We start from the raw sequence: 26,332 nt of genomic DNA, 5'->3' as shown, positions 1-26,332 counted from the left end.
TATATATATATATACACACACACACACACACACACACACACAACTTCCTGTATTATGATTTACCATTATAAGTAATGCACTGTTTATTCCAGATTGTGGTGTCTCCCTTCTCCTGCTTGCTCTGTGCTCTCATACATCTCCTGATTTCATTTTCTACTATTTTTTTTTCTTCTTTATTTTATGTCTTTGTTTCATTTTATCATGTCAGTATTTTTTGGTGTTCCTTTGCTTTGTAGCTCATTAACTTCCTTTTATTACTACATGTGCTGGGATGGGGTCTGTACAAACACCATGCTTAGTCTCATCATTCAGCTGTCTTCTAAAAAAAAACCAAAAGAGTTCCCATATGGTCTAGCGGTTAGGATTCCTGGTTTTCACCCAGGCGGCCCGGGTTCGACTCCCGGTATGGGAACTATCCTTTACAGAATTTCCTTTCAGGGATGAATAAAGTCATCTATCTATCTGAAGAGGTGTACCTTCAAGGTGTCTAGGGATGAGCTGGAGTCAGAGCATGTCATTGCTGTCAAAGGTCAAACATCTTAAAGCAACTTTTTTTTGGTATATTTTAATGTTGAAGTCCTGATCCATGTATCCAATAACAATTTTATTAGTTGAGTTCTTTGAAGTGAATGTACACATTTGATCATAGTTGCAGTAATTCTTTTCTATATAGGTCTGCATTGTGGATGTAAAGTGGCCTCCTTAATTTTGTTCTTTGTTTTTAAGGTCAGGAGTGTGTTTAATGTATCTTGTATTGGATGTTCTAATGGAACCTGATCATAGTCTCAAAGCCCAATATTGAATACTGTGTAACTTTCTGAGAGGTGTATTTATAAAGCTTTGTGAACACTGATCTGCAAAAATGATTGAAAACACAGTAGTGTGCATGCCAGGCCAGTAGGTGGTGATGTAAATGTGCAAATCAACACCACATGCCTGCACACAACCCTTTTTAAAAGATTACACTCTGGAAGCCTGTTTCAAAAGTTTGAGTTGTCAAGCCCCCAAAACCACAACAGTGGTTTACTGTTTTATTAAAAAAAAAAATAAATAAATAAAATAAATCCACTTAAATCCACTGAAAAATAGACATGTTGAATAAAACACTGTAAGTTGGTAGTTAAAGAGGTCTAAAAGCAGGATAGCTGTTGTCTCACTCAATAATACACCTAATCAGTTTTGGATAAGAAAAACATTTCTGAAACAGTCTGTCCTCAGTAAGAAAAAGTGATAACTGATTTACAGGCAGCGCAAGAGTAACAGTGATTTGAAAAATAATCACACAAACATCTTTAGCTAGCATTAGTCCAATTATAAACATAGAGACACTGTTGTTAGTGGGACTCCTGTTTACACCTTGCCTTTTGGTGTTACAGCAGCTGTGTGAGTCCAACATCCACACACAGGCTGCAGGAGTTAAATTATTACATTTTGTGATGGTTATAGATTTTTTATCTTCTGACAGAAAGATTTGGGGGTGATCAAAAACCAAAAACCTCAGAAATCTGATGGTGATGATAGCAATGCTGTTTTTTTCCAGCTGTGACTGGCTACACTCTCTACTTTTTTCAGTTTTTCAATACATTGATGTGCCAGCAGCTTAGCCACTGTGGTCTACACTCAAAAACATCAACAACTGTAGGACAAATTAAAGTATGGGACAAACTAAAATGTTAATCTGGTGGTGTTAGACAAAAAGAAAAGGGGTCAAAGTTATTACAATTCATCCTGGAAAAACATGAGTGTGCTGTGTGTGTGTCGTATTACTGCAGAGCATATGTTTCTGTTGGCTGACTGAATACGTTTACTTGGTTAAAGTAGACCAGTGGTGAACTCTGACCTGTGAATCTGCTGCTGAGTGGAGATTGCACCAAAAAAGAGAGTGTATGCTTGAATTTGTCCAGCGTTTGAGCTTCAATATAAGAAAATGGGTAATGGAACAAATAACACATAAAAGTCATACAAGCAAATACCTTCTTTCTGTTTTTATTTTAAATAGAAGGGGGTGTGGGGTTGGTTTTGGGGCAGCTGTACATTTGACTCACACTCAGTTTTTTAAATGAATAACTAAAGTACACAAAAGAGGCCCACTGTGTGTGGGTAAGCATGTGATAGTAACCTACTTATGATGTGTAAGATTAGGATGGCCATAAAAAGTGCAGCATTTCCAAATTACTTCATTTCTCTTGTGTTACTTGGTCTTGATATGAGATAGGAACCTAGCACAGACCTTAAACAAACCAGAGTTGCTTTTTCATGGTATTGATCAGAGTTTGAACTTTGGGACAACCTCCCAGGGTTTGCTGGATCTATATGCCTCAGGGCTGGGTTAAGGAGCAACAGGGAGGGACTTTATAAAAGATTTGAATAGATGTGTTGCTGTATTAGTCTGAGACTGAGAGGGCTAAAGAACCCAGAGAAAACCATTTTCTGTAGCCCATGATGGGTTATAGGAAGCTGTGTCTGTTACTGCTGCTGAGCAGCTACACATTGGCTCGTAAGTAGGAATTCATTTTGATTCAAAATGACCAGATAAAGTTTGTATGAGATCTTAATGTCATTTATTTTATTTATCATTTGTTATTTGGAATAAAGAATTTAGTGAATCTGTAAGCCTCAGACCTGTCATAGGACGTGTTAGTGATACATAGGCTGCTGTTTCTCCTAGCATGACAGTTAGTGACAGCATACCAGGTTATATGGATTCAGCATCCTCCTGATTATTCATGTTTTTTGACTGTTTTTAACTTAAATATCTCAGATCTCACTACCACTATTACTACTATTATTTTTTACATACATACATACATGAATCTCTCAGTTAAGTAATCATACATAGGTATGTATTGGCATGCATTGTGGTGTGTTCCTACCTGATCTTTGAGTCATTATCACTAATGTCTCTTGACCTTATGTTTAGCGATCAAATATTTGATCCTTCTCTGTTTTTGTTTTCCAGAGAATGAACAAACTTCAACATGTTCATGTAAGTTCATGTCTTATTTAAAAAAAAAAAAAAAAAAAACCTTTCTGAAGATTGTTATTGTGTTGTATATTTGTTTTAACACTGGACTTTGTCAGTTCCTATATGTGGCTTGACAGTATGAACTTCATGTTAATTAAGCAATATTAACCGAGAGGGTGTGCTTTAACATCATTTGAGCAGTGAAAGTGATGCGGTCACTGTCATGCTCAAATGACATTAAAGCACACCCTCGAGATTAATATTGCGATTATACAACTATTACCAACAAAGCAAAATGTATAATCAAAATCTGCTCATGTTGAGGAGCAATTTGCTTTGGCGAGTGTTTTTCCCGTTTCCATGGAAATACATGGGGTCACACAGATGTAGCTTCTGCAACCGCAAACTTTTACATGAATTTTAAGTTAACCCTTCGAGTGTAATAGTGTACACAACTATTACCAACAAATTAAAATGTGTATGGCGGAGTAGTATTTTTAGTGATGAGTAAGGTGTGCTGTCATACTGATTTGAGCACATTCTAAATGTCTTGTGGACCAATCAGATTGCTCAGTCGGAACTACTTGTTGTATAACAGTATTTCAGCCTCAGTGGGCATCTGAACCTGGATGAAATAGAAACATTCTATAAAGTGGTTCACATTCATATTTATCCATCATTAATGCTGCATGTTTTGGTCTATAGTCTACAATTACAACAGCCTGTAACATTATATTGTCTTTAAGGACAATGATGCCCCCCACCCCCATTTAAAGGAATACTGAAATCGATACCATGCAGCACTGAATACCGAGTTAACCAGGAACATAAACTTCTCAAAGCAGTTTAGAGACGCAGTGTAAATTACCATGGTAACAGAGCCCAGGTAAAACCTATCCAGCTTTTGTAGTACTGGTTAATCAGGAAGTTACACCTGACGTCACTAAGTTACTCCTGAAGTTACTCTGGTAAGCCAGTAACCTCGCTTCATAGTAGCAGGCCTCTGGCAAGAGTTGAGTGTTTATATTCATAGAGGAGGGTAAGTGATATGTTGCTGCAAACAGAAACATTGACCTGCACACAGATCGATGGTGGTTGTGCACACATGACCTGTTCTCTGGTGATAGCAGCAGGAGCTGATGGCCTCTTGCTCTGTGCTGTTTATGATTCAGTACAAGAGCTGCTGTTCGCTATTGAGCATCATTTAGTTGTTGCTAGGTCCAAAGATCTGCTTCCAAGTGATGATGTGGAACTCAGGCTGTGAATTTCCAATGCAGAAGGAACAGAGCAATGCTATAGGTTTAATATAGGAACGTGACCTCATTCTTTAAAGGCAGTGTTAGCTTGAAATGATTTGATCTGCTCTTATCTTAGAGAGTCAATTATAACTACATGATCCAATTATCTTATTTCAGTGGCATCCAGATTCAAGGCCTATAAGAAATACGTGTATCAGTACACCGCAGAGAGCAGAAATGGTGTGGTGGGCACTGCCAACCTGAACGGCCCCAAAGTTTCTTGTCAGGTACATGACTGTTATGTGTCCTACTTTGTCAGTTCACTTGATAACAGAATGTTCTTATCTGAGCTCCCTCCCCATCTCTCCATTGACCCTGTGTCTGCTTTAACATATCTTTAGGTAGAGATCGAAGTCCCCCAAATGTGCAGATTCATCATGCACACCAGGGACTGTGCTCTCAGTGAGGTGTCTGCTGTGGATCCCCAGGACCAGTTGGTCTACAGTCAGGCTCCCAGCTCTGAGGCCTTCCAGGCTGCTATGGAAAAGTTAGTGCAGGACCTTCTCCACATGGTCTGATAAACATGCAATGTCATGACATCTGTTTAGTAAAATAAGTCATATAACAAGTTAGATTTTTTGGTGCCCATATTGAGCAATAGGCAGGAGGGCAAAAAAGAGCACATTTTAAATGCTACAAGTTTACTAGCTATGCTAAGCTAAGCTAAGCTAACTAGCTTAGTTATCTGTCCATTCAGTACTGAGCTAAAATAACTAGCTTAGCCTATGACAGTGGTAATCTGATGATCTAACTCTCCACAAGAGAGTAAATGTGCTTCACCCAAAACTGTCTTTGTATCAGTTTGTATGAATGATGTCTTCCAAGCCCTTTTTTATTTAAAGTCACAAGTTTTAATATATGAATTGTTTCATAGTACATAATTATGTTGATGTCAAATATATTTACATTGCAATGCATTTCAGGAGAATTATTTGTATTGCATTTTGGGAAAGTGAAGCAAATTGAAAAAATTGGGCCATTTTCTTATATGGCAGTGAATATGATAGATACAGCATATGAATAAAACAGATTTATAGCAATGAATCTTCAGTGTGACCAGTTAGAATTCATACGACTTTTATGTCACCCTAATGTGACAAACATTTGGTATGATGAGGGACAGTTACATATGAGAACTAACAAATATCTGCAGTGATGCTTTGGCACAGTAGAACCTGACTGTTCAGGACTGGGACCTCTTCAGAATGCCAGTCTTGGAAATGAACATAAATCCCTCTGGTATAAACATAATGTGAGTTAAATGGCTGTTTGTGTTTACTGCGAAATATCAGTCAGTGCTTGGTCTTCTCTTTATGCAGGAACCATCTGAAGTTCACTGTGGAGGACGTCACCAGTGTCCAGCTTTACCCAGAGACAGATGAGCCAGTCAACATCCTCAACATTAAGAGAGGGATTGTTTCAGCTCTCATAGTGCCAGTCATGGAGGACGAACAGAACATCCTCATGGTTAGTGCCCTCTCACAACCCAACAAACCTTCTCCAAAAATGCAGCAGAAAAGACACAACTACAGCACGACAATGTGTACATGAAGATGCATTAAATTTTATGTAAATGTATGACGTAAACGTGGCTGCTGCTGCAAATGAGCGTACAGTACAGGTATGATTAGAGAAAAAGCTGAACATTAAAGGAAAGGGAGGTCAAATGAGAAGTTAATATACAGGAAAATAAAATGGCAGACATAAACAAATAAAGGTCAAATTCTGGGAACGGGCAGTCTGCCTATAAGTACATTTGCATGTGGCTTTGTCCTCTTTATTATAGGGCTAATATTCATGAGCTAAATCCCTTTGTTTTTTGTTTTTTCAGAGCACAGTGCATGGCCTGTGTTTAACAGACAACCTGGTGAATGGCAGGAGGGATATCAGCACAGATGTAACACTGTCCAGAGACCTGTCCCAGTGTGACCAGTTCTATAGCAGGGAACTGGCAAACAGCCCCCTGGCCCTGCTGCAAAAACTGGTGAGACATTAATACCTGCCTCTGTAGCCTCCGACTGCCTTTAGTGCTTTAAGCTACATTTTGATTAAGCTTATGTTTTCCTTTGAAATCCTGTGTTGAATGTTAGGTATTTTAATATGTTTAGGTTATTTGATTCCTGAATTGCAAACCTTGAACACTATAAGGTATATTTTGTATTTAACAAAGCTTTTATATTTTAATGGTATTTTATCTTTTTTCATGTATTTGATCCATGTGATGGTTGTATTAGCGTGGTGTAAATGTGTGAATGTTGCCCTGTCTGTGGCTATGAACTCATCAAAGCAAGTTCTTTATATTTGGTGTAATGACAATTAAGTTAACTCAACTCAACTATTACATGATATTGCATTAAGATGTGTATACTGGTATGACATTTGGCTTCTTTGTTAAAATAAAAAATGTCTGGTTCCCTCTGTGTGACCTGCCAGTCATTGTATATGATGTATGTAAAAATGTCAAAATATGTGAAAATACTTTGCTCTTTCTGTGAAAAATGCAGTAATGCAGTAAACTGCCAAAAATGAAAATGAAATGAGGTAATTTAAGTCTTCTCAGGTCTAATTATTTACTGTTAATTTAAAGTATACTTTAACATAAACATTGTGGACCTTTTCTCTCCAGCATCGCCCCTTGTCTAAGCTGATCACAAGCACTCAAGACTGCAGCTACCAGTTTGATAACAAAGGAAAGCACATCATGGCAGCCATGTGCACAGAAAAACATATTTACCTGCCCTTCTCCCTTGAGTAAGTAATCATTAGAGTGCATATTTATGCATGTATACAATGCATTGTTATGCCTTTTGGATCACCTCCTTATCTGCCTGTAGGGACAATGGAATATCATCTGTGGTGACACAGGATCTCAGCTTTCAAAGCTCCAAAAGGATCAACAACAGAGTATTTGGTAAGTGATCATTTCAGGCCTGTTCCCATTGCCTGACCTACAGTTTTAGTCAACATCTCTTATTGGGAAATACAAAGTTAATGTATTTATGTGTGCACACAGATGTGAATCCCAGCCAGAGCAAGCCACTCCACTTTGAAGACCCTGACGATAAAGCTCCAGTTCAGACAAAGGATGCTGTTCTGAGCACCTTGCAGGACCTTATGTCTTTGGCAAGCACAGACCAGGGTCAGAAGAGGACCAGCCTTTTTCATAAGCTGGTGTCTGGCCTGCGTGTCCTGAGGAACGAGACCCTGAGCCAGACGGTCACTGAAATGCTAGATGTGTCAGGCTGGCTCACCTGGCAGGCCCTGTTCCAGTGTGGAACCCCAGAGTGCACCAGCGCCATCCTCCAGGCTATCAGGACCATTGATGGGGTGTCACTAGAAGTGGATGCTCTAGTCTATGGGCTGAGTCTACAGGCTAACCCTGATGCAGCACGTGTCAGAGATATGCTCAGCATGGCTCAGTATAAACAGAGCAGGGCTATCATGTATGCTTTGGCCAACACAGTCAAGAAGTAAGTAAAATAGGTTTTTTTTTATCCTTAAAAACAGGGTGATAGTTCTTTGAAATATTAACAAGTGTTTATTATTAGATATTTTAATATATAGGACCTGTTCAATTTCAATTAAGCACATAAAACAACTTTCTCTTCCCTTTGGTCACAGGTGACCACAAATGCAACACACAATTTAGCCAATGCAGCATGCAATTTAGCCACACTTTATCCAAACCACAGCATCTCTGTCACCTCTCCCCAGGTTCCATAAAGGAGAGGTTACTCCAGTGGTCACAGATGTATCAAAGTTTATGGAGACACTCTTAAATGACTGCTCGGGAGAAATCCTTGATCACGACTCTGACTTTCCCACTGATCCTGAAGAGATGTCCTTCCTTGTGCTGAAGGTACTGATAATTATGCAGTGTGCTGTGTACATGCAATGTACTCACATACTGTAGTTTTGGCAGAGAATTTGGCTTAAGGTTACAGTGCCCCAGATTAATACTTTTTTCTAATCTCCAGGTTGTTGGTGTCATGGGTCAAGCCATGCAAGCTGTCAGACCCAGCTTGATTTCATCTATTTTGAGGTGTGCTAAGAAAACAGACATTCCATTATCTAACCAAAAGGCAGCTATACAGGCCTTTAGATTGATGGACATTGATGATGAGGTACAGTAACTCACACACATTTCTCACATGTTCATGGTAGCATGATGATCAACACAACATGTGGTGTAGGATTTAATATGACTTTTTTCACAAATCAATTGAGAGGCCACAGCAAAAAATATCACCAGTCACTCGAAATAAATGATTGAAAATGGAATATTGTGAAAATGTATAGTATGCACATGATCATATTTAGAGGACTGCCATGGTCTTAGCCCTGGCAACAACAAACCATTTATCATTTGGTTATCCACAGGTCAGAAATGTCCTCATGGAGGTGTACCAGGACCCTCAGAGCTCTGTTGAGAAACGTATAGCAGCTTACCTGATTTTGATGAAGAACCCACATCAAGGCCTGGTTGAGGACATTGTGAACAATTTGGAGAATTTGAGGGATGACCAACTCAAGAGCTTTGTGGTCTCTCACCTGAACAACATCCGCATCTCTGATGAGCCACAAATGTCTCAGTGAGTAACCAGCAAGCAGCAATAGAATGTTACATGCAGACTAATTGAGTGGAGTCCCCAAATGGATGGTTATGGATTCTTAGCACATTCAAATGTATATGTACACTCAAATGTATAGATACACACATATATATATGACGTAATGTAAATACCCAGTCAGCAGCCAACTGCCAACAGATAAAGCTAGCAGCTAGCTGGGGAAGAAATTCTTTTGTCAGGATTTTAAAGCGATCAAAACAATAGTAAAATGAATGTTTATTAGGTTACCACATAAATGACTACAAGTGATTACTAATGTTGCTATGTTTCTGCTGGACACTCCATAGCAATTTTATAAATCGATAGGACGTTTCTTCTGCCAGCTAATGCAGATTTAAAGATAATCTCTTCAATATATTTCCCTTTAATATTAAGGATTTAAACTGAAGCAAAAAGAAACATGTGTAATGGGGAAAATAGGGCTGAAAATGAAAATCTTTTGCCCACAATGTTTTTTTTTATTTGAGAAATTAAATAGGAATCTTGTTGTTTTGACACTGTGTCATCTTAATAAAACCTCTTTAATTCTCCTTCCCAAAGACTCAGGGAATACATTGAGTTGGCCATGAAAGACCACCTACCACCCACAAACAAGGCATTTGATGGCATGTCATGCAACTACAAAATAGCCTCTCCCTTGGGCTCAGCACAGAGCAACATTATCTTCGATAGGGACACCCTACCTAAGGAGGTGATGTTGGAGACCACACTAAAGGTTTTTGACTACAACTATGACATCTTTGAGGTATGTTTTCACGTGTATGTTTTTTATATGTGGTGAAGACACACAAATTAGCTTTGTAAAGATTTTAAAACATTGAAAATCTCCCTCTTCAAGGTCAGTGTTGAAGGAACAGGCTTCGAGCCAACTATTGATGCTCTTTTTGGGAAGAATGGTTTCTTTCCTGACTCTATCTCCAGAGTCATGTACTGGGCAGAGGACAAAGCCCAGATGCTCAAAGACGTTCTGAATAGAGTCGCCCCTGACAGAGACAGAATGAAAAGACAGGTGAAATGATTTTTGGACACATCATACATCCTGTGCTCTTTTACATTATGACATGACAGCAGCTTCATTGCTTTTGCATGGCCACAAACTAATACATAAATCTCTTTAGGTCCCAGAGGATCTTCTGAAAGATATCACAAACAGTGTACAGAAGCTCATGGATGACGTACGTCTTTCTCAAGCCCCTGAGGCCATTGCCAATCTTCGGCTTCTGGGGAATGAGATAGGATACTTGAAAACCAGCGACATGAAAAAGATGGCTGGGACTCTGTCCATGTACTTCCATTTTTTCACCATGATGCTACCTGTTAAGGTTAGATCTGTTGTTTGCTGTATTTTGTGGCATTTCTGCCTATATTTGATAGTGCCAATAACAGAGACACATGAAAGACAGGGGAAAGAGAGAGGATGACATGGAGCAAAGAGGGGCACTGCAGTAAGGACTCAGCCTTGATACGTGGTATAGGGCACCTGAAACACATTACTAACTTGCTAAAAATCAGAATTATATAGTGGTAATTGTTAGAATGTGTCTCAACAATCTTTTGCATGATATCGCTTTTATCTCCATTTACAAAACTTCTATGATGTCATCACCCATGGTTATTTGCCACTCAACTAAAAGGGATACATCTGTTCCTGTTCTTTCCAACAGGCCCTCTATCCATTGATTTCTAGCACTGAGAATGAAGTCTTTGGCCATTACATCTTCATGGAGAATGCCTTCTCTCTACCCACTGCCTCTGGCTTCCCTCTGAAATTCTCACTGGCTGGTGTATTTGCACCTGGTGCCAAAGGAGGCCTGACTCACTCAGTTCCTAAAGTAAGTTAGCTTCCCTTCATCATAATTACATGTAAAATAAAATGATGTGTAGTTTTATGTGTATGTCCCCTCTGAATTGTTGTTTACAGCTATTCTTTTGTATCCCTCTCCTTGTAGACTGACTTGTCCTTCATGCCATCAGTTGGGCTAGAAATCATCACTCAAATGGGTGTGTACATTCCAGACTATGTGGAGGCTGGGCTTGAGATGCACACTAATATGTACCATGAGAGTTCCATCAATGCTAAGGTTACTGTGAGCAGAAACCAGATAAGATTGTCCATACCTGCTCCTACATCAAACACTCAGTTACTCAGCATTAGGTCAGTGACAGCTCTGTCAAATGATACAAAGTCTTTCAGTAGTTGCTAGTTTTATGTTGTGCTCTTAGTATTCATAACTCTCATTTCTCCTCTTGAAATACAGCAACAAGCTGCTGTCAGTCTCCTCTGTTCAAACAAAAATATTGCCGTCCCTGGTGGAGGATAAAACTGATTCAACTGACTGCCAGCCAATATTTAATGGTCTGAAATTCTGCACAGTCCTGCATTACCCTAATGCGAAATCCATGGACGAAGCATCATATCATCCTCTGACTGGAGAAACCAGGTAGGTGGAGACTATATTAGCAAATCTGACTTGAAACTTATCTGATTTGAGTTTTTTTTTTTTTTTTTTTAATTTAGGTATCCTCTATTTTGGTAGCTAATTTGTTAATAGTAACTGTAATTGTTTATTATTTTAATTACCCTAATGGAGTACTCTGTGATTTTATCTAACCAGATAGATAGCAGATTTACCCAGAGTCAGATTTAATGAAACCTGTGGTTTTTTTATTAAGGTTTGCAGTGGAAATCCATCCTACAGGGGAAGTTTCAGAGTACACTGCCACCATCACTGATGAAACACTCAGAGAGGGTAAAAAGGGTCGCCATAAAGTAGAGTCTCTGAAGCTAACTCTGAAGGCAGAAGGTACTCTTTTAGGATAATACTTCTGTATTTGTGTGCATATAAATGTGTATTGGCAGTTTTTATTTAACTTTAATCATACTGTAGCTGCCATATGCAGGAATTATAAAATGCACATTTGAAAAAAAATGGCATTGGACAGAAATAATTTTGTCACTGAATGTAATCGTGGGCTTTCGTATAATTGTTTCAAGCTGGCACAGGCATATACTTTAACTGTAATGGTCAAGAATTAATTAGGCCTATTTTTGTCCCTGCATTCTTTTATATGTAATGAGGGTAAATTAAGTGCATATAATACCTATGACATTGATATGGGCACCTGTCTGAATAGATATTGAAGCCACCAGTTGGTGGTCTCAGCTCTGTTCCTGGAGATAAACACTGACCATTGAGTTTGATATCTACGGTTACTAGGTGACGATTCCACAGAGGCCACTGTATCTCTGAAATACAACCGCAATAAGAACATCTTCACCACTGAGGTTGTCATTCCCAACTATGATGTGGAAGCAGGCATCAAGCTGGCTGTAACTGACAGTGATTTTAAAGGAAAGAAGATGCGGGGTATTACCATTGATGTCACCAACAGGAACATCCCACAGCTGACTCTCGCTGGACGTGCAAGGTACATAGTTCTATAAACCAACCATCAATCCTTTGATGATAGATAACGCAGAATTTTCAACTACATATCCTATTATTAAATGTAGACTTGACAAAATGAAGGATGCCATGCTGCAACTCCAGATGATTATTCCTACTCTGAAAACTGATGCATCTGTCACTGCAACCCTGAAGAAGGACGAGGATGTGCTCATGGACTTAGAGACTGTCATCAACCTCCCTGAGACATCCTACCAGCAGACAGCCTCACTCAAATACGGTAACTGTCAGCAATTAGTCACATCTTCAAAAAAGGAAACAAATTTAGACCATTCATTCATTTGTATATTTGTGGGTGGATTTGAACTTTTTCTTCACAGATGATGACAAGTTTGAGGTGGAAATGAAATCAGAGCTGAATTCAGAGCTTCAGGAACTGGTCCCAGATGTAGAGAATTATCGTGAGCAGCTGCAAAAGCTCATTGATGATATTCTGGAACAGAAAGTGGCAAAGACTGATATGAAGCTGCGTCATATAGTCACCAAAGGAATTGAGGTAGTGCTTTGACTCTACATTCATTACCTTTGTCAAGGAGCTTGTGTTTTCAGTCCAACTGGTCTGTTGGTATTTAGCATGATACTCCAAAAAAACACATTTTGGTGAAAAATTTATTAATCTGCCTTGTAACACCTGGTACCTACAGTCCCACAACCTGAGTGCTAACAATTAAGTCAAAGATTTAGGTGTGTTATGTTAGTAGTGCTGAATGTAGCCTTGAGCCTCTAGCCTAAAGCAGAGATGAGGAGCAGGCTGCAGAGATTTGATAACTCTACAACGTCAGATTTTTATGATTTTCAAATTTATAGCTCCAACTGACATCAAGTGACATATTGAGAACATTTATTAGGTCTCATGCAGCTCCTTGTGGAGCCACAAAGGGCTTTATATACAACGCTTTCCACATATGCTGTATTACTCCCCAAGACCTGTAAACACACTTTGTGCAAATCTCGTGGAGACCCCCTTTAATTCAACAAGTTTGGTGCACAACATAATCCTGAAAAAACAAAAACATCTATGACATAAATCACCATAATTCTTGAAAACACTGTACATTTGTCTCCACATTTCTCTGAATCTGCAAAATTGCAAAATTTGTAATTTTAACTGCAGGTGGTGCTGCAGGAACATGCCACATTTAAAAGGCCATAACTCATGATCATGAGTCTAACTCCTGGAAACTGTACACATCCTTTCAAAGTTCCATATTGTTGAGAAGTATAGCTACTCTACAAAAATCATGATTTGTTCTCACTGAGTGTATTTTGATCCCAGATCCAGATCCAAGCTTTACAGTTTTTGTTTAAAGTGATACTTAATTTATCTTCATGTCACCCTGAAGGCAGGTGATATATGGTTGGACAAATTAGCAGCACGCATCCCCTACTTTGCTAACCTGCGAAGTAAGAGGAGCATCTCAGATCTCACCTTGCCAACTCTGCCCGAGAAACTGTTTCTACAGGTGTAAGTATTTAATATAGAGTCTAAGAGCATAATTTGCTTTTAAATATTTATAGGCATAAACCCTAACTCAGCTATACTAGTTGTTCTGTCCTCTGATTCTCTGTCTGTATAGAGTTTATTAATATATTTTATTTTTTATTTTTTATAGTGACAGCTTGTTCCGATACCAGTTCAACAAGGATAAGATTACCATCTCACTCCCTCTTCCATTTGGAGGCAAAAAGTTAGAAGAGTTGAACATCCCAACTACTTTGTCTATTCCCCTCATAAATTTACCTGCGATAGGCCTATATGTTCCCGCCAAAAACTATCCACTACCATCAATCACTATACCACCTTCACTGGATTTCACTGCACCCCTTCTTGGTTTAGTGGAAGCATCCACCAAGATCAACAGCAACTTTTACCATTGGGAAGGCTCCATCTCTGGGGGCAACAACACCGCTGATGTCCCCAGCTACATTGCACAGTACAAGGCCATGGCTCAATCACCTCTCAACCTATTGTCATACAAGCTTGAAGGTAAACACCTTCTTAAAATTCCCATTCTTTATAGCTAGGGAATAATGAGGGCTGTTACATTCATTTTACAGAAAGTGCATGAAGATTTTGAAATCTTTGTGCATATGTAGTTACTGATTGTTGATCAAAATGCAATTTCTTGTCAAATTTGGAGCACATAGCAAGAGTTCTAGCAATAGCTTTTAATAAGATGCAAAATTAACACTTGCTCAGTGCTTGCATGTGCTCAGACCTTATTCTACATCGCTGCCTGTGTTATTACAGATACTGATAATAGTATCATTTCTTTTTGTCAATGTCAAGGAACTGGGATGATGACAGGAAGAGCTGATGATAATCTGAAGTATCTTCTGAATAGTTCCTTCAGCCATAGCCTCATCGACACAAGCTTCAGTGTCTTAGAAACATTAAGGGTGACAAACAAATTGAACGCAAAAGCCAGCTATAAGATTGAAGCCTTTAGTCCCATAGGCCTGCAGGCCTCTATCTATTACTCTGCTCAGTCAACTTCGACTCTAGATTCAGATGAAGTCTCAGGAGATGGCACCATAGATGGATTGCTTAAAATAGGTTCATTCTACACCAACACGTCCTACACCCACAGCTACAATCTGCGTCCATTAGATAGAGAGGGAAGAGGAGAGTCCACCCTGCGCTTTGACTCACCATTCATCCAAGTTCACAACATGATCCATGGAGTCTATGCAAACTCTGAGTTGAACATTGTGTCCAAAACCAATGCCCAGAAGGACATCCTCAAGCATGTAGCAGAGCTCAAGTATAAAGATACACAACTGACCCTAAAATGCAATGCTATTGCCACAATCATGGATAAATCACTCAATAACAAAGTTGAACTTGGTGTGTCCAGCCATATGGTCATCCTCCGAATTGAGTCACAGGCAGATGATGACACAAATAGGGCATACTCACTTATAACAGGATCCCTGGATTCAAATGGGCTTGAAGTAAACTCTGAGGGTTCCCTCACTTTTGACACAGGTCGTGGATTGCACAAAGCTTCTGTTATGGTTGACAGAAATGGTCTGACCACAAGTGGAACTAACAGCATTCAGTGCAGCCCTGTGACTTTGGAGAATATCTTCAATGGTGCCATAGACAACAATGGTGCATCCCTGTCCTGCAGGACTAAAGCAATGGCTGAAGAGAGCAGAGGAGAGCTGAATATTGAGGGTAAAGTCACAGCTTTGGAAGCCTCATTGCATGGTGTCCTCAAGGGCCATGCATATGATGCAATCACAAGAAACAACATGAATGCTGTACTGAACCATAGGGCTCTGACCATTACTAGCAATACCATGGGAACACTGAGGCAGATGAAAACAGAAAATAGCCACACACTGACCCTCACTCTGTGGACACTAGCCCTCCACTCCAACACTAACAACTTCATCTGTGAAGATATTTACTACAAGCAAGATACCAATGTAGACATGAAGCCATTTGTTATGTCATTTGATGTGATGAATGACCTCAAGTTTTATGATGTTAGTTTGAACAACGAAGGCCACATGAAGCTTGAGCCAATTAAGATTGATCTGAGTGGAGGTATGAAGGGAGCGTATGGAGAGGAACACAGCGTTAAACAAACCTATGAATTCACCTATTATGATCTGGCTGGTACCATGAAACACAGCATATCTGGAAATGTAATGGATGCCCAGCTAAGTTACAACTGTGACCTTGAAATTGCTGGACTTTCCTCCAAGTCAAACTGTGAGGCTCAAATAAATTCTGAGCCTCTACATTTTGACAGTACCATTCGCACTATGGCACTGCCTTTCAGCCTCACTATTGATGCTCTTGTCAATAGCAATGGAGAAATTAATCTATACGGGAAGCACAACGGACAGCTGTACAGCAAGTTGTTGGTTAAAGTTGAGCCCTTAGCTCTTGCATACTCACATGACAGCCGCGTATCAACCACACATATGCTTCCAAGTGGGGAGTCCTTCACTAATTTAGACAACAAATTTGATGGCCTCCTGACACCAAGTGATCAATATCTGACCTGGAAAGTAAAATCTAAACTGAACAATCATGCTTATAACCAGGACATCAGTACTTTCAATAATCCTGAGAAGATTGGATTTGAGTTTTCAGGAGCGATATTAACAGACATTTTAAGCAAACTGAGCAGACACAAGAGATCACTACCAGAAATAGAAGAATTTAGTATGGCTGGTTTCCTCAAGTATGACAAGAATGCTGACTGTCATATTGTTGAGATCCCATTCATTGAGAGCCTTCCTGCTGCTTTTGAGCAACTCAAGAATACACTCGTGCAAGCCTTAGAATCAATTCAACGATTCATCAACAATTTAGATATTAATCAGTTAATTGCTGACTTTAGAGCCAAGTTAGATAGGCTACCAATGCAAGTGAGTGACTTTATGCAGGGCATGGACTTGGAGAACAAAGTGAATCAAGTAAAAGCAAAACTTGATTATTTGATTGGGGAGTTTGCTGTAACAATTGATGACTTAGAGCTTGTGATAAACAACTGGAGCAACAACCTGGAAAATACAGTAGTGGACATTGCCACGAAAATTAGAGACCTCATCCTGACCATTGAAGACTATCTCAAGGAAGGACACCTTGCCGCCAAAATAACAGATGTTCTTTCAAAGACTGGCGATCAGCTTCGGGCCTTTGATGAGAAGTATGAAATCAAGCACTCACTTGTCAAAGTGCTTCATGCCATTGAGGACATCATCAGACAGATTGACTTACAGAAGCTCACAGCTAGCAGTGCTGAATGGCTGCGAGATCTTGATTCTAAATATGGAATATTGGAAAAAATCAAAGACAAACTGTCTGAAATAAAACAGGCCATTGAGAAATTTGACATTGACATGTTTTTCCAGTATGTAAAGGATGATATTTTCTCAACTGATTTAGCCAAGTATGTTGAGCAGCTTTCATACAAGATCCCCTCTTCAGAGATAGCAAAAGTGATTGAATCTATGAATGATGTCATTGTTAACTGGATTGATGAATACGAAATCTCCAACAAACTCAATGCTGTATATTCTTACATTAGGGATCTACTTTTAAAATACAGTCTTGATGATAAACTGAAAGACTTAATGGATCAGATAGTGATTCTCATCAAAGAATTCAAAATTGAAGAGACTGTGCAGTCAGTGGTAGGTGCTCTGAAATCTATCAACTTTGAATTTGTTTATGATAAAATGATGCAGTTTCTGCACAGTATAACAAACCAGCTCAGAGCAGTTGACTTTAAGAGAAGCATTCATAACCTTAATGAACAAATTTCTTCAATGCTGAAATCAATCAGGGAATTTGACTATAGTGCATTTGTTGATGAGACTAACAAGAAGATTGTTGAACTAACAAACTATATCAACGAGCAGATTAAAACATATGAAATAGTGCAAAAAATTGAGGCTGTTAGGGAATTTTTTAGAGAGATCCAAAGTTCCATCTTCACATATTTGGATGAACTCAAAAACACAAAGGTGGCAGATGCTCTAACGAAACTGAAAAATGTGATTGACTCTACATTTTACAATGACATTAAGATTAAAGTGAAGGATATCCTTGAGGACATGAGACAAAGAATCCTTGACATGGATATCAGAGATGAAATGTACATTCACCTCCAAAGAGTAAGTGAATCTTATAGCAATATGGTTGTCTACATTTCTGTGCAATTTAACCGACTGATAGAGAAGATTAGAGAGGTAGTCAAGGACAACAAGATCATCACACAGATGAAGCAAACTGTAGATGGAGTTCTGGATGCACTGAAAAGAGCAGAGATTTCAGTGGGCACTTTCACCGTACCTCTCACTGACCTTGTCATTCCAGCATTTGTAGTCAACCTGAACAAACTGCAGGAGATCAGCATCCCAGCTCAAATTTCAGTCCCTGAGTTCACCATTCTCAACTCTTACACAATTCCTGCCTTTACTATAGACTTTGATGAGATCAAAGCAAAGATCATTGCAATCGTAGATGACATCAGAGAATTTGAGATCAAAATGCCAGATCCTGAGGAAATCTTTGGTGACTTAAAAGTTCTCTACCTATTTCAACTACCAGATCTCACCTTCCCAGAAATAACTCTTTCAGAAATAAAAATTCCAGCCATCCACATCCCCAAATTAAACTTGAATGACTTTGAAATCACAATGCTTCCAATTCCAGAGATCAGATTGTCTGAGGTTCCCAGTGACATCTGTCTCCCACTTTTTGGAAAACTCCATGGAGAATTTAGGGTAAATTCCCCACAGTACACTCTTGTAACCATTGGAAAGATTGAGAATTCCACATCCACACCAAAAAACCCACTGTTTATAGCTACCATTAATTCTCATGTCACATCACCCATTGAGCCCCTTCAATACACCTTCGAAGCTGTGGCTCAGTTGGGAGCTCCCAGAATGAAGAAGCTTCTTTTCACAGAAACAGTGAAAGCTACACATATGGCCCTCTCCATTGATCACAAAGGATCCTTAACACTCATGGGCTCCTCTGTTGAGGCTTCTGCCAAGACTACTGTCAAGGCCACAACCCAAATGTACACTGCAGACTTGGACAATAATATGACATTTACACTGAAGAGTGGGATCTCTGCGGCCATAGATACAACCTATGACCACTTTTTGGACATCCCGTCAATTGAAACTTCAAGTCAGACATCAACGAAACAGAATATTGCAGCCACAATAGAATCTGGCAGAATTATTGTGACCAGTAAAACTATTGGTAATGGAAAATGGTCCATTAAAGACTACTCTGATGAAGGCACACACACAAGCAATGTGGAATTTGACATCAATTTTAGCACTTCGAAGTTAACTGTTGTTGGAGAAACAGACTGCAAGGCTTTGAAATCAAAGCAAACACTGACTGTTGAATCGGCATTCTTGAGTTATATCACTGTTGAAGCAAAATGTGAAACTGAAGTTCCATCTGTCAAGAGGAGTGTTATGGTTTTAAAAGGGGAGACACATTTTGGGGATTTGAAAGTTGCACTGATGGCCCTTCATGATGCAGAATTCACTGGAAGTCTGATTGGATCCATGTCAAACTCATTGGAATTCATGGCACATCCATTTGAGATTGTGTTCAACCTCCAGAATAAAGTTAACGTAAAGATTTTCCTCCCCCTGAAACTCACTGGTAAGGTTGATCTTCAGCATGATTATGAATTCATACTAAACTCTGAGAGGCAGCGTGCTTGTTGGTTTGCCTTGGCAAGATTCAACCAGTACAAGTACAGTCATAACTTCACAGCAGAAAACAGTGACATAGATATCTTCTTTCACTCATGGGCTAATGGAGAAGCTAATCTGGACTTTCTGACTGTTCCTCTCTCTATTCCAGGGGTAACAGTACCTTATCTTGAAATTAAAACCCCTGAGGTCAGACATCTCTCTCTCTGGGAACAGGCTGGATTTAAAACCTTGCTTACCACTCCTCAACAGTCATTTGATATCAACCTGAAGCTTCATTACTACAAGAATCCTGATATGCACAGCATTGAATTACACCTTGAACCAATCTATAATGCAATCAGTGACAATGCTATCATAATCCATGCTCAGTTTGAACGATGGAGAGACAAAGTAGTTGCACTTCTAAAAGATTCATACAACCAAGCAAAATCACACTATATCAAACACAAAATTGACACTTCTAGCCTGCCACCTAGAATCTTCACTGTCCCTGGATACAAAATACCAATACTGAATATTGACGTTTCTGCTTTCAGGGCTGAGATGCCAGCTTTTACCTACTTTGTTCCTAAAGAGGTCAGTACGCCAAGCTTCAAAGTTCCAGCACTGGGTTTCTCTGTACCATCCTATACTCTTGTGCTACCATCTCTGGAGTTACCGGTCATCCATGTTCCAGAAACTTTAAGTGAAATTGAGTTGCCACCTTTCACACTGCCAGCCATTCAGAACAATATTGTGATTCCAGCCATGGGTAACATAACTTATGACTTCTCCTTCAAATCCCCTGTGATTACCTTCAGCGCTAATGCTGGCCTCTACAACCAGTCGGACATTGTTGCTCGGTTTGGTGCTTCCTCAGCATCTGTGTTTGACATTCTAAATGGAAAAATTGATGGCACCACAAGTTTGACAAGAAAGAGAGGAATAAAATTGGCTACAACTGTGTCTCTGGAGCATAACAACGTGGAGGCAAACCATGAATGTGCTGTTAGTCTCACCAAAAGGAGCATGGAAGCTTCTGTAGCTAACACTGCAAAAATCAATCTACCCTTCCTCAATCTAGAATTGAGTCAGGAACTGATTGGAAATACCAAAACCAAGCCAAATATTGCTTCCAAGAAAAAACTAAAATACATGTTTAACATTCCTCTGATTCAGTCTGTGGGCAAAGGAAACCTTGATATAAACTGGGCACTGGAGGCACTTTCTTCCTATGTGTCACTGGAGACCTCCACCCAAGGGAAATCAGACATAACGGCAATGGGAAGTTGCAATTTTGCTGGTGATCTAGAGAATGAGGCCAATTTCTATGTTAATGTCAATCACCTGCGTTCAACTATCAGGACAGTCTTAAACTCAGACATCAACAAACAGGAGAAACAAAAACGTAACTCAAACAATAGCATCTTCCAGTTCAACTTGAATAAAAACTTGGCTCTTGAGGTTTCTTTGCGGCGTATGTTTGCAACAGTTGATTACATGAGTAATAACAATGTTGATTCGGCATCTTTCACCACAAATGGAAGACACATTATTAAAGGAGAACTAGATTTTGTTCCTTTAACAACCTTCAAGACTATTTTGGATATTGATGCAAGTCAGCAAAGTAGTTTGGGTCATGCTGGACTCATTCACAACATCAACCTTGCCATCAACTCAGAGAAGCAGTCCTTCATCTGGAGTGGTAAGGAACAATTGGCATCTGTTATCCACACTTGTGATTTGTTTATGTCAAATGATGAATCTCAAGTACGTGTGGATTTGACTGGATCAATGGAAGGCCACCTTTCTTTCTTGAAGGCAGTTAAGCTTCCTGTATACCAGAAATCCCTCTGGGATGTGCTCAAGTTTGATCAGGTCACAAATATGGACAATTTACAAATCCTTAACATTTCTTACAGCATTGTATACACAAAGGGCATGGATGGTGAGGAGTATGCAATACCATCAACACTATTTGAAAACGGAATCACTCTTAGCATCCCTGAGATTAGCATTGATATGCCTTCTTGGGTGGAAGAAATTCCATATTCCATAAGGACTATAGATATGCGATTGGAGAACTTTGATGTTCCTGATCATCTTACTCTTCCCCCTGTAATCTCATTTCCAGCCTTTGATTTTCCATTTACCAACCTACATGTGGGACCCTTTACAATTGACCCAAAGAACCTTAACATCCCTAAGGTGATCACCACCACTGCCTTTGAAATCATGCTGCCTGGTTTGCCAAAAATATCAGTGCCCAGTTATGATATTAATACAGACTATCTACAGGAGAAAATGTCATTCCTTTCATTCAAGATGCCACAGTATGAAATAACTGTCTCATCTTTTACACTGCCAAAATCTTTTACAATTGGAGAGCACACCATTAGTCTAAATGAAATCACAAGCCAGATTGCAAACTTTGAACTTCCAACCATCATCATTCCAGAGCAAAAAATTGAAATTCCTGAAATTGCTCTACATCTGCCTTTAAGTGTGTTTATCCCAGTTTTTGGTGGCCTCAGTACCACTCTAAAGGTTTCCTCCCCTATTTATAATGTGTCAACATCTGCCAGTCTGGAGAAAAAAGGCGCTAGCCTTGTGACTTTGCTGAATTCCATCTGCACTTCCACCATGATATTCTTGGAATATGACCTTTCTGGTAAGACTTGCAAACACTCTCCTTTACTTTATTTGATATAAACATTTTGTCTAAGATAATAATAAATATTATATTTTGTTATTCTTATGTCTCCTTAGCCACTGCAACCCTGGAATTTGATAATGGAGTAATCAATCTAAATGGGAAGTGCAACTTGGTTCACAGTGATGCAACTGTCGACTGGCAACATGTTTTGGCACAAAACCTGAGGTTAGTGTACACATTATATTTTGTACTTCTTCAGTTTCCAATAAGATACCTAAACCTAGATTTATCTGTTTCCTTTAATACCTGTGGAGACCAATAGTAAAACTTAAAATTTGAAAAGTGCATGATTAATCAGTGCTGTTAATAGTTTTTTTTTTTCATATTTTTGTTTTCATATTTTGTGGTTGAAATGGGCTTTCATACATCTCAGTTTCCAAATAGACATATTCAAGATATTTGTTACCTGTATTAACCAACATGGGGAGAGTACTCCCAGACCCCATTTATACTTTGCTACTTCATGTGTCTTGAGCAGATTAGTGTTCTATCCAGACACGGTAGACAGGGTGTAAATGCATCTGTCCCCCTATGACATGAGGTTTACTTCTCCTAACCGCAATATATCAAAAAGCAGTCTGAAATGCCCTCTAGCTAAACTGTTATTATGATATAACTAATTTTTGTCAGCATTTTGTACATTACCAAAACCGTGTGGAGCGGAAGAGAATCGATCCTGATTAATAGGTAGCCAGGGAAAACCATAACTGATTACATTCAGATTTGAGCTCTGGTCAGTGTAGATGCATATTTGTGGCTGTGTAAAGTGAAAATGAAATTATGTAAATTTGTGTCTGGATTTAATATGGACATGATAAACTTTTGTTAATCAATAAATAAAACTAAAAGTAAATAATTGGCTGATACCTCAGGGTTGGGAAATCTCTCACAGCTACTTTGGGAAAGAAATAAACACAAATCTTAGGCAGGGTAAGTTAAGGGTAAGATAAATCTTAAGCTAAATTATGACTTACTGTAAGATAAATACAGTTGTGTTTGTTTTTTTTTCCTCAGGATGAAACGTCAAACTCCTCTGGCTGATCCAATGTAAGTTTTTTTTTTTTTTGGTTTTGTTTAGTTTTTTTTTGTTGACCAAATGCCTAAATGCACATGAGAATACCTCTACTACTTGGTTTTTCTGTTTTGCAGGGAGTCTCATCATACTCTCAATATTGACATCACCAGCCGAACATTCACTGATGTGAATTTCCGCTTTGCTTCCCGCAAAGATGGTATCACTGCATCTATGTCTTCTCCATCATCTGGCTTCTTTGGATTGCATCTTCAGCGAAGGTCTCCATCGCAACTGTATGGAAAACTGTTCAGCCGTTACTTGGTAACTCTTTAAGCTCTTTGATTTGCATTTTGTTGTTAATGGAAAAGTGTTTTAAAACCTACAGATGTATTGCTATTATATGATGTGCAACATGACACTTCTTTAACTATTTTTATTCTTCTTGATTTCTTCCCTCAACTTCAGTCTACTCCTGAGAAGGATACTGATGTTTTTACTGCCAAAGCCATGCTGAGAAACTCTCAGAAGTTAATCTTACAGATGTCATGGAATTGGGACTTCCTCCATGATGTGATTGAAGGGACCAAGGACAGGATTCCTGCTATAACCAATGCTGTGCTCAAGTTCATCAACAAGTATCATGTTGCCCACTTTGGGTTTGACCTCAACCGTGGCAGCATGAAGCTGAAAAACACAGTTTCCAATGTCATAGAGAGAACCTATCATGAGGTTCCCATGTCTTTTAACACACTGCAGAGTTCAGTCAAACACCTTGGGGATCAAGGAAAAGACATGTACAGGAAGGCTTCTGATAACGTGATGTCTATAAGTGTGCAGGATGTTACAGATGATTTAGCTCGTGAAGCTAGACTAGTCTTGAAACGCAGTGAAGACCAGATTTTTGTCTTGCTAGATGCAGTCACACAGTTCTTGAGTGACATGAAGTTTACAGTGCCTGGATCCGAAGAGAAGCTCTCGAGCCTGGAGATGCTCCAGAGAGCTCGTCGATCTGTTTCAAGAGCCACTGACAGGGCCATCCAAAGGCTTACCAGCCTCATGGAGAAGATTTCTAGATTAATCAGGGGAATCGAGTTCACCATACCTGGAACTAATTTTGTTTTCAGTGGAAATGAGATCATGGATAAAATAAATTTGTCTATAGGATCTGCATATGATCAGTTAACACAGTCACTGCGCAGGGGGTTCAGTTTGCTTCACAAGGCAGTCAATAACCTTTTCCAGGTGATTGCTGAAAAAGGCGAGAACTTCATCACCTACTTAAAAGATCAAAATGTTGAAATTACTTCTCAACTTGATGTTATCTATGCAGAAGTTCTGCAGTCTTCAAAACAACACATTGAGGAGGCGAAGATACATGTGGCTGAGTATAAACACCTTACCAAACTGAAGATTCAAGAGGCTTATAATTCTTTAAGTATTGAACATGTAAATAACAATACCAAGGAGGTTATCAGTATTTTGCAGTCACATCTCTATGGAGGACTTAATGAAATTGTAGACCTACTGAGAAGGATATCCCAAAGCACAGCACCATACATTAAAGTGAGCAATAAAAAGACTGACATTGAAATCCCTTTACCCTTCTTTTGGAAGTCTTTCAGTGAATGGCCAGTGCAATCCAAACAGTGAATCATGCATTTCTTGAAAATGAAGTTTTATTATGGCTGACCAGATTTGTATCTATGTGAAAAAAATTACTTTTTGTTTTTGTTTTAAGGTGTTTTAACTCACATGAAAAATATACTAGTTATTCTAATGTGATATTTCTTTAAATTTGACAATACCGTTATGACCTACCAGTGTTTAGCACACACTGAAAGTTACTGTTTTATTATGATTATGGTATTTAATTAAACAACAATGAATACTGTTTTTGTGTTTGTCATGCTGTTTCAATCTTATCTTCCATATTTTTGAAAAAATATGAATAGCAAAGCCTAGTCCCCAGGTGTCCCCAAAAGCTCCAAGTCTACTGCATTTATCTGACAGCTGTAGTTACTGGTGACATTTCAGATCAAGATTTTACATTAAAAAACACACAAGCTATATATATAATATACTACATTGGCTTGGCTTGTGACACGTTTACAGATGAGGTGGGGAGCTTTGACCATTAACACTGCTGTTTGCAGAATAACACGATGGGAAAAAAGCCTGTTTGATAAACTTGACCTCTTTCTGAAGCCCTATGATGACACTGAAGTATTGAACACTTAACAGCACTGTATAATACAGAAAAGTATTTAAAAAGTGTCTGAATTCATGTGCAAATGCATGTGTTCCTCCAAGGACATGCTGGAGGTAATTCTCTCTTAGTCAAAGAAGACAGAATTGCAGTTTGGCAATATTGTTAGGGGAAATTATATGCATCATTATGTTCTCTGTGGTCTGCATGGTTTTTACAGAATTATGTTCTTTGTCCTTGTCAGGTGTGGACAGACATTCCTGATATTGTACATTTCACTTGAAAAACAATGGATCTTGTGCAAGAACCACTCACACAGACATTTGTTGTTAAGTGGTATATATGATTGATTTGTTGGATTCACCAATTGTTGTTTGTTTTTGTCCACAAGTTAACTTCTTTGACTTTACATTAATTAAGCTTTAATCTGAAAGAATTTGGAGTTGTTCTAAAATCAAGTAAAATAAATAACTAAAATAAACTTGAAGGAAAATGAATATTATCATCATGAGAACTAATATTTTAGACATGCAGCTGTTTCCCCTTATGCTTTGTTTGGATCTCAAATTTGGGTTGAAGCCTCAGAAGAGCTCAGCCCAGTCCTGATATTGTATCTGCTTGATCTTAAGGGAAGTTAAAAACATTATGGAAATGTAGCACTGCATCACATGATAAAATCAGTAATATGCTGTTTCAGGTGCATGTTGCCCACTGCCATCACACTGTACAACAGAAACTGTGCATGGAGCTTTTTACAGCAGCAGATGGTTGACTCAGGATCACTGTGGATTGGAACTGTATATGTTGTAGTAGTGACATATTTAACACTGTTACATTGCA

General features: G+C 38.9%; 1 protein-coding gene and 1 non-coding gene across 2 annotated transcripts; both read left to right on the top strand.

The window, feature by feature from the left end:
* The first annotated feature begins 340 nt into the window (after positions 1 to 340).
* On the top strand, positions 341 to 412 carry trnae-uuc (transfer RNA glutamic acid (anticodon UUC)). Its single transcript has one exon. It is a non-coding gene; the product is annotated as a tRNA-Glu (tRNA).
* A 1,824-nt stretch (positions 413 to 2,236) lies between these two features.
* On the top strand, positions 2,237 to 25,177 carry apoba (apolipoprotein Ba). The gene is made up of 29 exons (XM_018697663.2): positions 2,237 to 2,497; positions 2,960 to 2,986; positions 4,381 to 4,490; positions 4,605 to 4,750; positions 5,583 to 5,730; positions 6,095 to 6,247; positions 6,890 to 7,014; positions 7,098 to 7,174; positions 7,277 to 7,733; positions 7,978 to 8,122; positions 8,241 to 8,387; positions 8,644 to 8,855; positions 9,435 to 9,639; positions 9,733 to 9,903; positions 10,013 to 10,216; positions 10,559 to 10,726; positions 10,844 to 11,049; positions 11,153 to 11,335; positions 11,568 to 11,698; positions 12,113 to 12,323; positions 12,409 to 12,581; positions 12,682 to 12,857; positions 13,705 to 13,826; positions 13,975 to 14,348; positions 14,652 to 22,226; positions 22,325 to 22,436; positions 23,286 to 23,318; positions 23,421 to 23,607; positions 23,752 to 25,177. Exons 1-29 carry the CDS (start codon positions 2,440 to 2,442, stop codon positions 24,934 to 24,936), a joined length of 13,221 nt encoding a protein of 4,406 aa, XP_018553179.1. The 5' UTR covers positions 2,237 to 2,439; the 3' UTR covers positions 24,937 to 25,177.
* Positions 25,178 to 26,332: the final 1,155 nt, after the last annotated feature.

The sequence above is a fragment of the Lates calcarifer genome, linkage group LG19, assembly GCF_001640805.2.
Source record: "Lates calcarifer isolate ASB-BC8 linkage group LG19, TLL_Latcal_v3, whole genome shotgun sequence".
In the NCBI taxonomy this organism is placed as follows: domain Eukaryota; kingdom Metazoa; phylum Chordata; class Actinopteri; family Centropomidae; genus Lates; species Lates calcarifer.
Note: the sequence above shows the minus strand (reverse complement) of the source record. Positions and strands in the feature narration are given on the sequence as shown.

Excerpts from the sequence above, each read along its gene's own strand:
- apoba (XM_018697663.2), top strand. The coding sequence starts at position 2,440 with ATGATGGGTTATAGGAAGCTGTGTCTGTTACTGCTGCTGAGCAGCTAC. Across the intron at positions 7,734-7,977 it reads TTGGCCAACACAGTCAAGAA|GTTCCATAAAGGAGAGGTTA; the intron begins GTAAGTAAAATA and ends ACCTCTCCCCAG. Across the intron at positions 9,904-10,012 it reads GAGACAGAATGAAAAGACAG|GTCCCAGAGGATCTTCTGAA; the intron begins GTGAAATGATTT and ends AAATCTCTTTAG.